This window comes from Odontesthes bonariensis, chromosome 3 (genome assembly GCF_027942865.1).
Source record: "Odontesthes bonariensis isolate fOdoBon6 chromosome 3, fOdoBon6.hap1, whole genome shotgun sequence".
Lineage (NCBI taxonomy): Eukaryota > Metazoa > Chordata > Actinopteri > Atheriniformes > Atherinopsidae > Odontesthes > Odontesthes bonariensis.
The window spans coordinates 1,361,464-1,373,529 of NC_134508.1; the positions used below are offsets into that span (position 1 = coordinate 1,361,464).

Genomic DNA, 12,066 nt, shown 5'->3' on the forward strand with positions numbered 1-12,066 from the left:
AATGACAGTCAAGTTCCTCCCTTTTGACATGAAATTATAGACACATACAAAGGAAATCCGGTCTGTTCCAAGAGCAACAACCACCAGATCCTCCCTCCTCTTACCCTGGAGTTGCGTACGATGTGAGCCTTCACGATGGCAGCAAGTTGCTCCTGGTGGTCCAGGTTGGCGAGCCAGTGCTGCCGTTCAGCCTGCAGGGACTCGAGGGCCTTGTTGGTGGGCCAGAAAATGGTGAACGGCTGGTGGATGGACATCTGGAGCACAGGCAGCATCCCTGCATCCTGTTAAAAAAGATGGACACAACAAAGTTCACTGTCCACCTCACAAAAAAACGTATTAATCATCATCCTTAATTATTATCATTAAACAGGAAGTGGCCTCAGGTGTACAGCCAATCAGACCAACATTCAAGAGTGCTCGTATTTGGATTTAGATTTCGACGGCTGCTTTAAAGGTGACATTCTGCTTTTAAAAAAAATAATTTTACAGTTTTCTGATACTGAGTTAGGTCAGAACTGTTGGTTTAAGCTCAGTTTCTGTCTCAGAGAGTGAGGAGAGGACCGGTGTTGTGTTGGAAACACACCTTATCCACACAGCTGCAGGTTGATGAGTTACAGAACGGAGCCGTTCAGCCAGAAAGCTTCAGCTAACAAAGTAAAGTGGGAACAATAATGTTCATCTTTCACAAAGGAACAGCAATAATTCCTTAGAAGCTGGTGTACGTCACCTTCATTAGCTAAGCTGTTAGCGTTAGTTGCTGCTAAAGGAACAGCAATAACTCCTTAGAAGCTGGTGTACGTCACCTTCATTAGCTAAGCTGTTAGCGTTAGCTGCTGCTAAAGGAACAGCAATAACTCCTTAGAAGCTGGTGTACGTCACCTTCATTAGCTAAGCTGTTAGCATTAGTTGCTGCTAAAGGAACAGCAATAACTCCTTAGAAGCTGGTGTACGTCACCTTCATTAGCTAAGCTGTTAGCGTTAGCTGCTGCTAAAGGAACAGCAATAACTCCTTAGAAGCTGGTGTACGTCACCTTCATTAGCTAAGCTGTTAGCGTTAGCTGCTGCTAAAGGAACAGCAATAACTCCTTAGAAGCTGGTGTACGTCACCTTCATTAGCTAAGCTGTTAGCATTAGTTGCTGCTAAAGGAACAGCAATAACTCCTTAGAAGCTGGTGTACGTCACCTTCATTAGCTAAGCTGTTAGCGTTAGCTGCTGCTAAAGGAACAGCAATAACTCCTTAGAAGCTGGTGTACGTCACCTTCATTAGCTAAGCTGTTAGCGTTAGCTGCTGCTAAAGGAACAGCAATAACTCCTTAGAAGCTGGTGTACGTCACCTTCATTAGCTAAGCTGTTAGCATTAGCTGCTGCTAAAGGAACAGCAATAACTCCTTAGAAGCTGGTGTACGTCACCTTCATTAGCTAAGCTGTTAGCGTTAGCTGCTAAAGGAACAGCAATAACTCCTTAGAAGCTGGTGTACGTCACCTTCATTAGCTAAGCAGTTAGCATTAGCTGCTGCTAAAGGAACAGCAATAACTCCTTAGAAGCTGGTGTACGTCACCTTCATTAGCTAAGCTGTTAGCATTAGCTGCTGCTAAAGGAACAGCAATAACTCCTTAGAAGCTGGTGTACGTCACCTTCATTAGCTAAGCTGTTAGCGTTAGCTGCTAAAGGAACAGCAATAACTCCTTAGAAGCTGGTGTACGTCACCTTCATTAGCTAAGCAGTTAGCATTAGCTGCTGCTAAAGGAACAGCAATAACTCCTTAGAAGCTGGTGTACGTCACCTTCATTAGCTAAGCTGTTAGCGTTAGCTGCTGCTAAAGGAGAAAATAACAGCAATAACTCCTTAGAAGCTGGTGTACGTCACCTTCATTAGCTAAGCTGTTAGCGTTAGCTGCTATTAAACGAGAAAATAACTCAATAAATAAACCATGAGGAATTATTTCTGAGATACTTCAGGGTGGTTGTGAGTGGGCGGGGCTTATCAGAGGAGGCGGAGTCAATTTAGGGAGTGACGTACTTTAGAAATGAATGTTAAATGAGGAACTTTAAAGCAAAGGGGAACTAAAGTTTACATGTGCTGGTGAAACCCTGATATATGATCCCAGGAACAGGAAGAAGGATTTTTTTACAGAATATGGCACCTTTTAACATATGCTTACAAACAGCTCACACAACCTAAGGAAGGAATAAGGAAAAAATTTGAGTTTAAATCGTTTTTCATGGTCAGAAAGTAAACCGCTGCGGACGCTTTGCATAACAAATATCTATAATTCTAATTTTGACTTTTGGTTTTTGAAGGAACAGATGGAAGTGTAATATCCTTTATATTACACTTCCCTCTGTACCTAAATATAAATATAAATAAATATATACATGACCGAGGTGTGAAGGAGGAAGAACGACAGGAGAAAGGCCGGAGATGTTGTTGTTCTTTGACTCTTACCTCAATGAGTTTGTAGAACTTGCTGTAGCCATAAACTGTGGCTGCGGTGGTTAAGTTCATCTAAAACACAGAGACGGACTCATCAAACTGTGCTTTTCGTTTAGTCAGATTCTTCATCCGTTCATTTAGAATAAACCCTGCAAACCGTTTTAGCCTCCAGCAGGGGTTTGTCCCCCAGCTGGAAGGGCGTCAGCAGCGTGTCGATGTGGTGAATGATCCCTTTGCTGGTGGTATAATCGCTCCGCACGATCCTCGATCTGTTGTTGATCCACACTGAACCCTGCAGAGGGAGGAGGCAGAGAGGCAGGGATTAGGCTCTTTAATGAAGGCTCGGGAAACGGGAGATAAAAAGATCAGCTGCAGATGTTTGAAGAACCGGGAGGGGATAACGTGTAAAGTTCAGCCCGGTGGGGCCGTGCGACCATATCTATAAAGACCTGTCGCAGTAGGTTAACAGCACTGTGTTGAAACTAAATGAATATTTTTCACTTTAATGCCAACTGAACCTTTAATAATGCTGAAAATGTCCAGTTGGAGAGACAACAAACACATTTTACAGCCCACTTAGGACTAAAACCCTTTTTGTAAACCTACCCTATAATAGGGTAGGTTAAAGGCGGGGTAGGGGATCTTTTTCTGGAGCATTTTTTTACATATTGCTTGAAATACTCTTCACACCCCCATTGCAACCAATTAATTAAATGTTTTGACACAAATATGAAAAGTTTTAGTGGCCTCTAGAACGTACAATCTAGGAAAAACAGTATCCAATCATACTGAAAGACCGTTAACAATGATTGGATACTGATGCGTCTATCAAACTGCAATCTGCTCCTCCCTCCCCCTCCCCCCCCCCTGTGCGCGTACCCTGCTCCGTGAACGAATTACGCGTCCAGAAGCTTGGCAGGAAGCTAAACTAGAGCCAGCTTGGCTAGCACCTAGCATTATTAAACATATAGTTAGCATAAACTAAATACTAAATACGGCAACGATCGATGCTTGCTGTCAGAACAGCGCTCGTGCACCTTCGTGCTCGTTCATGTACTCTAGAGGCGTGGCTTCGGGGGGAAAGTGAAGAAAAGGGTTGGGACTTTTTACCTGTGTATTTTCAAAATGCAGCTTCGCTGGACTCAAAATCCAGGATCTCCTACCCTACCTTTAAACGCACCATAATATAATCTTATTATTAACTCCCCTCGGTTTCCTAACGACAGTTTACGCTCAGCTGTGCTGCTTCCTGATGCTTCATCAGCTGATCTGATAGATTTTCTTTTATTGCATCTTGCAAAGCGCAAATTGTTGCCTTCTTTTCTTTGAAAGTTTCCGATGTTATGGGGCATTTTGGGAGATTCCGCGAAAGCTAAACACGTGATGCGTCTGAGCGAATCACGTTAGCAGAAACGAGCAGCAGCCAATGAGATTTCGTCATTAGCTATAAATCCGCCTTTAGACATTCATGATTGGTTTCTGATAGAAAGGAAGTGCCGTTATTTGGGTTTCATATCATTGTGCAGGAGACTCAAGAAACGTGTGAAAGGAAACCCAAAACACTTAATTATCAAATGATCTCTCTTTATTCTGACATTTAATTAATATAAAACATTTTGTTGATCCTAACTGACCAAAAACAGAAAACGTTTAAACTGATTTAACGATCCACAGCGAGAAAAATGAGTTTTTGTCTTTCTCCGAAGAGTCCGTTTCTTCTGGTTTAGGCTGCAGTTTTAAGTCATCGTGTGTGCACGTGTGTGTGCACGTTACCTGCTGCAGGCTGAAGTGAAGCGTGTGTCCCGACACTGAGACGGCACGCCCGCTGGTTTTTAGATCACTTAGAGTCAGAATCTCGCAGGCAACAATGTGGTAACGAACCAGCTGCTCCAGGCGACCCATTTTCTTCCATTGGTCAAGCTGCAGCCCAACGGAGAAACGGTCGGTAATCAAACCAAATCATTAAAATATTCACTCACGTGCACCAGAATTGTAAAAGTTTGTTAACGAGGCAACAAGTTGAAAGATGAAAGATGTTCTGCCACATGTGACAGTTAACCAGCGGCAGGCCTCACAGTGGACTGGTTGTTGGTTTCCTCCAGAGGGACGAAGACGGTGTACGGTCCTTCACCATAGAGACTGGGAAGCTCCGCCTTCTACGAAACACACACAAAACAAAGGGAAATATCAGGGGAACCACCAACATCTGGAGCTCCAGTTCTGCAGCTTTAATCAGCATGTTGGCGACAGCTCGTCCAGTTTCTCCCCATTTTCACCAGGTGCTGCACAGGGGTGTAAATAGTAATCGTTTTGGGTCGATTCAGCGATTATACAGCCGACGATTCGATGCGTCGACTCGTCCGCGAGATAATCGATCAGTGTGATTAATTAAATTCATAGTTTGCCGCCTGTTCGCCTGTGTATTTTCAGCATCTACTCGGACGTGTGCGTTTCTAATTCCCGTACTCCTAATCTGCGGGTGGCGCTACTGTTTTACTACTTCACACCGACGCCCCTACCGTCAACCTCGACTACTTCCGCGCGCCATCGTCAGTGAGAGCGATGGAACCGCAAGAGATATTTACTCCCGTCGGCTTAAAGTCATGGGTTTGGAAATATTTTGGCTTCAGAAAAACAGGAGGAATAATGATAAGAGATGTTGCAGTGTGTAGAGTCAAAGACTGTCAGGCTGAGATCAAATACCACACTAATACTGTGAGTGTCAGTTTCGATTCAGTTCAAACTTCAAAGGGTAGGTGTTGTATAGTTGTTGTCACGCGCTTATCTTAAAACACTGTGTACAGCTGTTGTTCATACCTTGGTCAAGATGGATGAAGATGTTCAAGATGGAGGCAAGCCGGTAAGTAGCAGGCAGGCAGAGGGAGAGAGGCAATGGCAGGCAAGCAAGCGGTGATGGGCAATGGCAGGCAGGCAGATAGGCAAGGAGAAGGGAGCAATGGCAGGCAGACAAGCAGGTGGCACACAGTGAAGCAATCCAAATTGTTTGTTATCCAAAGTAAAGCTAAATAATCCAAGTATAAAGGCTCAACATAAAGGATTCCAATAAGTAAACTAAAGTATATGTTTTCCAAGTTCAAATGTTCAAGCTTAAAGCGGTTAGAGCGGTAAAAAACTATATCACTACAACTTTCCTTTGTCTTTGTCTAAAGCCTGGTTTATAGTCGGTAACGCAAGACGCAACGCAAGACGCAACGCAAGCCCTTGCGCGGTTGCAAGCCCCCCCTTGCGTGCTTGCGTGTGTCACCTCAATTTTCTAAACTTTACGCAAGACGCAAGTACAAGCCACTGGCTGTGTTCGAAACCGCCTACTACTTGAAAACGGCATACTCATCAATCAGACAGCATGCAGAGCGTTTACACACAATGCACTTCACTCCTGTCCGAGCCCAAATCAGCCAGCCTGAAAAGCTGATTTCCCTTAAAGACATGGTAGGTAATCCTGTTCAGAAACACATTTTGTAATACTGGGTGAAATGGTCCGTCTGTCCTGAGAGAAATCTATACAAGATGTATTTAGAAAAAGGGACGAAAATAATCAGACCTCTGTGGCAGCTGCAGGACTGAGAAAAAGCTGATCAATCCGAGATCAGCGGGACTTGGTCGCCTACAAAAAACCAATCAGATGCCTCTGCTTTCTGCCTACGCCCCCCTCTGCCGGCTCCCTGCTCCGTGTGCGCACGCGGTTCTACCGGCTTTGGATGAAGCACTGACGGAATGGGGAGGGGGGGGTGGAGCTTAGAGGAGGGGACACTTTCGAATCTTGCTAGCTCTCTTGCTAGCTCTCTAGGATTACCTACCATAGCTTTAAGCTATAAACTCTGTAAATATATAACTTTAGCAACATTTGAAACATTTTCAGGCGAGAAAGTAGTCGTTTAGACCCCCAAGGTGTTGAAAATCTGACAAAATACCGGCTATTTACAAGAAGAAGAAGCATGAATCCACTCGAAGAGGTCCTGGCGGTGAATTTGCTTTCATCATAGTAGGCTTGTCATTGAAAAAACCCGCTACTCCACCTACTGTCCTGGCGGTGAATCGCCACGCAGCACACGCAACCGCCGACAAAGCAAAATGAAGTATAAACGTCTCGAGCGATTAACATACACGCAAGACGCAAGCGCAAGGGCAGTTAAAAGAAGTATAACTCAGCCTTAACTGAGACTGACTACCAAGTGAGAGGCAGCCATCTTTACCTGGTCAGGTGACCAAAGGCTGTGTCAAAATAAAAGTCAATGGCCCAAGGCCAGCAAATCTTAACCAAACTAAGAATATTAACTTAGGAGACCAAATTGGCTCCAACAAATACATCAGATCTATCTGCACACCTGAAAAGGCGTCATGGGATCACTGAGACCGATTGTACAGAAAGACCAACAACGCCGCTGACAACGTTTTTTCCTCAAAAGTTGTCGGCAACTTCGAAAAGGGCAAAAAACATAACCAGGGCCATTACGTTTTGTATGTGCAAAGACACGAGGCCCTACTGTGTTGTAGAGAACGAAGGCTTTAGATACCTGCTCGAAGTCCTTGAGCCGAGGTACAACATCCCCTTGCGTCAACATTTCAGCGAGTCCTACATTCCAAAGATGTACAATAAAGTGCGCGATGAAGTTATTCAGGGGCGAGTAGCCATAACCTCCGATGGATGGACTTCATGCACAGTGGAGTCCTACATCACTGTGACGTGTCATTTCATTGACAGCGAATGGCAAATGAAAAACTATGTTTTACAGACTCGTATCATGGAAGACACTCATTCGGGAGTTAATATCGGGCACGTTCTGAGAGGTGCATGTGAGAGTGGGGTGTATTGGACAAAGCAGCGGCTCTCTCGTCACCGACAACGCTTCCAACATGGTCAAAGCTGCTAGAGAGCCAGAGTTCTCCATCTATCTATCTATCTATCTATCTATCTATCTATCCAACCATCCATCCATTCATTCATTCATTCATTCATGGATGGATGGATGGATGAGTAGATGGATGGATGGGTGGGTGGGTGGATGGATGGTTGGATGGATAGATAGATGGATGGATGGATGGTTGGATGGATGGATGGATAGATAGATGGATGGATAACTGTTGGATATGTGGCCTATAAAACAGATACGACTGGAACAGATAACTTTGTGCTCCACCAGATGTTTCCGGCAGTCAGGCTGAGATTTACAACAAAATGAGAAACTTTATTAGCCGACCGTCAGCGACTCACCACCAACATCTGTCGAAAGAAGGCGTTCTCCGTCTGTCTGTAAATCTCCTGCGAGACAGAAAACATGTGAGGGGAGGGGCAGCAGAGCCAGATCAGGAAGCCCAAAGGTCGCCCGACTCACATTGTTGGCGGTTCCTCGGCAGTCGAAGCCGTCCCCGATGTGTCCTCTGAAGCAGGTGCAGTTCCTCTGGCCCAGGCCAAAGTAGTCACAGCGAGCATACTTACTGCACTCACCGTTGTTCTGCACAAAAACCATTTATCTTTAAACTGCAGAACAGAACCATGTGTTCAAAACATTTGAATTTATTGCAGCTGCTCAGTTTAGTTTTCTTTAAACAGGAAACATCGTCTTGTATCTTGTAAAAAAGAACAAAAGCAGGTGGTGCAGACGTACGTGTCTGCAGGGGTTGACGGGGTAGCAGAACCTTCCTGATCCTTGGAAGCCGACCTGACAGCTGCAGGCCGTCTGCACACCACAGAGAAAGCAGTCAGCCAGCTGTTTCCTCCCCACTGAGCTCAACTCCAGACATCATTTCATCTAAACTACAGGTTTTACCAGCGAACAGACACCAAAGTAACTATGTTAATGAACAGGTTAAAAATACCCCTGCAAACGTAATAAATATGGCGCCTGTAGGAGGTTTTTTTCCACAGTAAGAGTTGAGATGAAAACATCTGTAAAACACCTGCACGTGGCCGCGTTTTAAACTAATGCAGAATGTTTCTCAGCTGGATGTGAATCAGCCGACCGGCTCGGCCGTGTTTCAGCTCTGAGAAACTCCGCTGCTGCTCAGCAGGATGTTTGGGATCATTATCCTGCTGCAGGGGAAGCTTTGGAGGCTTTCACTGGAGCTGGAGCAGACCAGATGTTTCCATCCAGCTCAGAATTCATTCAGCCATCAGCAGCTCCATCATTTTTATCTGTGATGAAGTCATTCTTATTGCTTTTATTGATGACTCTTTTGTGACGCAGTTGCTGTTGTGAAGCACTTTGGTCAGCTGAGGCTCTTTTAATGTGTTATATAAATACATTTTGAATTTGAATCAGTGGAGATGAGTGTGCAGCCATACAGGCCCACACCATTACACACCCACCACCGTGTTTAACAGAGGAGCTGTTATGCTTTGGGCCTTGGTCTCCACACTTTCTTCCTACCATCACTCTGATGCAGGTTCATCTGGGTCTGTTTTTTCCAGAACTCTGCAGCTCCTTTAAGGACTTTCTGGCAAACTGTGACGTGTCCATCCTGTTTCTGTGGCTAACTGGCTGTTAGCATGTAGCAGCGTAGCCTCTGTGTTTCTGTGGCTAACTGGCTGTTAGCATGTAGCAGCGTAGCCTCTGTGTTTCTGTGGCTAACTAGCACTTAGCATGTAGCAGCGTAGCCTCTGTGTTTCTGTGGCTAACTGGCTGTTAGCATGTAGCAGCGTAGCCTCTGTGTTTCTGTGGCTAACTGGCTGTTAGCATGTAGCAGCGTAGCCTCTGTGTTTCTGTGGCTAACTAGCGCTTAGCATGTAGCAGCGTAGCCTCTGTGTTTCTGTGCCTAACTAGCGCTTAGCATGTAGCAGCGTAGCCTCTGTGTTTCTGTGGCTAACTAGCGCTTAGCATGTAGCAGCGTAGCCTCTGTGTTTCTGTGCCTAACTAACGCTTAGCATGTAGCAGCGTAGCCTCTGTGTTTCTGTGCCTAACTAACGCTTAGCATGTAGCAGCGTAGCCTCTGTGTTTCTGTGCCTAACTAACGCTTAGCATGTAGCAGCGTAGCCTCTGTGTTTCTGTGCCTAACTAACGCTTAGCATGTAGCAGCGTAGCCTCTGTGTTTCTGTGGCTAACTAGCGCTTAGCATGTAGAAAAAAAGAAAAAACATTTCAAATTGGCATTTAAAGGGTTAATTTTTTGAAAATAATTTAAAACTTGGTGGTTATGATCAGAACTGAAGAGGAATAAAAGATTTATGAAAAAAGGTGGAAAAAAATATTAATATATGATGTTTTTAGGTCGTTTTAAAAAAGGACAAAAATGTCCCTTTTTTCAGAAATTAAAGAGTTTTTTTTCTACACAATGAAAAATTGCATTGTATATTCGAAAATGAAATAGTCAAAAATGCACAACTGGACCAAATATGATGAGTATCACCATCTACAGTGTGAAATTAGAGGAGAAAGTACCCCCCTGGTGAAGAAAAAAGTCCCCCATCAGGGATTAGGGTTAAACAATGTTCTCTGCAGTCTGTGTTCAGCGAGATAAAAAGAGTAAAATGAACAGCAGACAGTTCTTATCCACCACAAAGAGCTTCACCCTCAGTGAAGTTTAGGAGTTTAAGAAGCTTTAAATCTAAAGGAGAAAGTTGCTGTTTAAGTGGAACGAAACGTTTTGAAGCATCAGAGTTTCTTACAACGTTGGGGCCTGTTCTGATGCAGTCTGCCGACTTGTGGCAGCCTCCGTTGTTGACCTGGCAGCCGTCCACCTCTGTGAACAGACAGCAGGAGAAATAATAAATCTTCTCTGCACACACAACATCATTCAGACAACTTTTGAGCCGTTTGCAGCATTTCTTGGACTCCTGGCTTCATGTTTGGGGTCAGAATGAGTCTCGTGTGATGGATACAAATCCAAACCATTAAGCCGAAGTGGCCCAAAAGGCAAAAGCCAAGATTTAAACTATCAGAGGAGCTTTTTTGTCAATCTTTCAAAGCTTCCATTTATATTGAGCTGAAAGGCCGCTCAGTATATTGAATATTTTCAAACTTTTTTCTGCTCTCGGAGGCATCGGGCAGTTACCCAGGCAGACGACGCCGTCTCCAGTGTAACCCGCTGTGCAGGTGCAGGTCCGCTCTCCAGCCGAGACCTTCAGACAGACGGCGAACTCCGAACAACCGCCGTTAGATATGCTGCACAAGTCCATCTCTGAGACGGAGAGGGAGACAAAGTCTGATGATCTAAACCCTCAAACCTGATTTAAAACAACTTCATTTCTGAAAGGGGATATTTTTGTCCCCTTTTAAAACATCATATGTTAATATTTTTTTTTTCATAGATCTTTTATTCCACTTCCGTTCTGATCATAACTACTAAGTTTTCAATTATTTTTTAAAAATTTAACCCTTTAAATACAGGTTTATATGATGTAAATAAAATAAAAAAAACTGCTATATTTTCATTATATAGAATGCAAAGTGGAATTGTTGAGCGGGGATAATTATGGTCTGGGATATGTCAATGATTAGCAACATTGGTGTTTACCTCATATACACCAGTATTTAAAGGGTTAATTTTTTTGAAAATAATTGAAAACTTGGTGTTTATGATCAGAACTGAAGTGGAAGAAAAGATTTATGAAAAAAAAAGTGGGAAAAAATATTAACATATGGTATTTTGTGGATCATTTTAAAAGGGGACAGAAATGTCCCTTTTATATGATGTGCACAACTGGACCAAATATGATGAGTATCACTATTTACAGTGTAAAATTAGAGGAGAAAGTACACCCCAGGTGGAGAAAAATGTCCCCATCAGGGATTAGGGTTAAAGGGTTAACGACACGTTCGGCGTGCGTTCTTACCCTCGCAGTGGGTTCCGTTTCCTTTATATCCAGCCACACACACACAAGCAGCAGCTGATCCAGCTGGTCCCGTCACACAGCTGCACCACAGGAGAAACTGTTCAAGCTTTATGCAGATACTGTTGATCCTTAGCAGGTCTTATACACATCTGTACCACAGATTTCCATAATTAAAAGCAGCAGACGTAGGGATGGGAATCGAGAACCGGTTCCCAGTGTTTCAATTCCTTGGAATCGTTTGGCGATTTTGCAAATGATTCCCTTATCGATTCCAGTGGGCGCGAATGACGTCTCACCAAAGGGAGGAAATACTACCAACATGCAATAACTATGAATGAATGAGTAACGTTGGTGAATCTGAACCCAGCAACGTTAGCAACGTTAGCATGTCCTCGGCTAACACTGCAGGTAGCTAACTAACAAACACTGCCTATCATGTTAGCTCCATTTGCCTGATTGTAAAAGCTGCTGTTAGTAACGGTTAAGGTTAAATGAATGCCTTCTCAGGCATTACATTTAGATGAAATCATGAGAGACAGAGCCTGACTGGCTCAGAGCCAGAGGCTGGTGGTACTACCCCCAGTTCACCTCTACCTCCAGCTTCTCCTTTCACCAGAGCAGGAAGAGTTAAATTACCCAGGCCAGGATAGACCAATGTGGACCTCACCGTTGTTGGGTTTGTGAGGTCATGACTCGTGTTACTTCTAAACTAAACAAAGTTGATGCTGATCGACCGGTTTGTTGTCCTTTTTCTCCAAATGAGAATCGATAAGGGAACCGACAAAGAACCGAATCGTTAAGCAGAATCGAAAATGGAATTGGAATCGTAAAAATCTTATCA

General features: G+C 44.0%; 1 protein-coding gene across 1 annotated transcript in view; it reads right to left on the minus strand.

The window, feature by feature from the left end:
- Positions 1 to 12,066, minus strand: part of stab1 (stabilin 1) — a 175,137-nt gene that overhangs the window by 48,117 nt on the left and 114,954 nt on the right. The window contains exons 41-51 of the mRNA XM_075460052.1: positions 11,226 to 11,305; positions 10,445 to 10,570; positions 10,059 to 10,132; positions 8,063 to 8,134; positions 7,790 to 7,909; positions 7,669 to 7,716; positions 4,511 to 4,591; positions 4,209 to 4,355; positions 2,593 to 2,727; positions 2,448 to 2,507; positions 105 to 281 (exon numbers count right to left, since the gene is read on the minus strand). Coding sequence (XP_075316167.1) covers positions 105 to 281; positions 2,448 to 2,507; positions 2,593 to 2,727; positions 4,209 to 4,355; positions 4,511 to 4,591; positions 7,669 to 7,716; positions 7,790 to 7,909; positions 8,063 to 8,134; positions 10,059 to 10,132; positions 10,445 to 10,570; positions 11,226 to 11,305 — 1,120 coding nt within the window. The remainder of the gene's footprint in view (positions 1 to 104; positions 282 to 2,447; positions 2,508 to 2,592; positions 2,728 to 4,208; positions 4,356 to 4,510; positions 4,592 to 7,668; positions 7,717 to 7,789; positions 7,910 to 8,062; positions 8,135 to 10,058; positions 10,133 to 10,444; positions 10,571 to 11,225; positions 11,306 to 12,066) is intronic.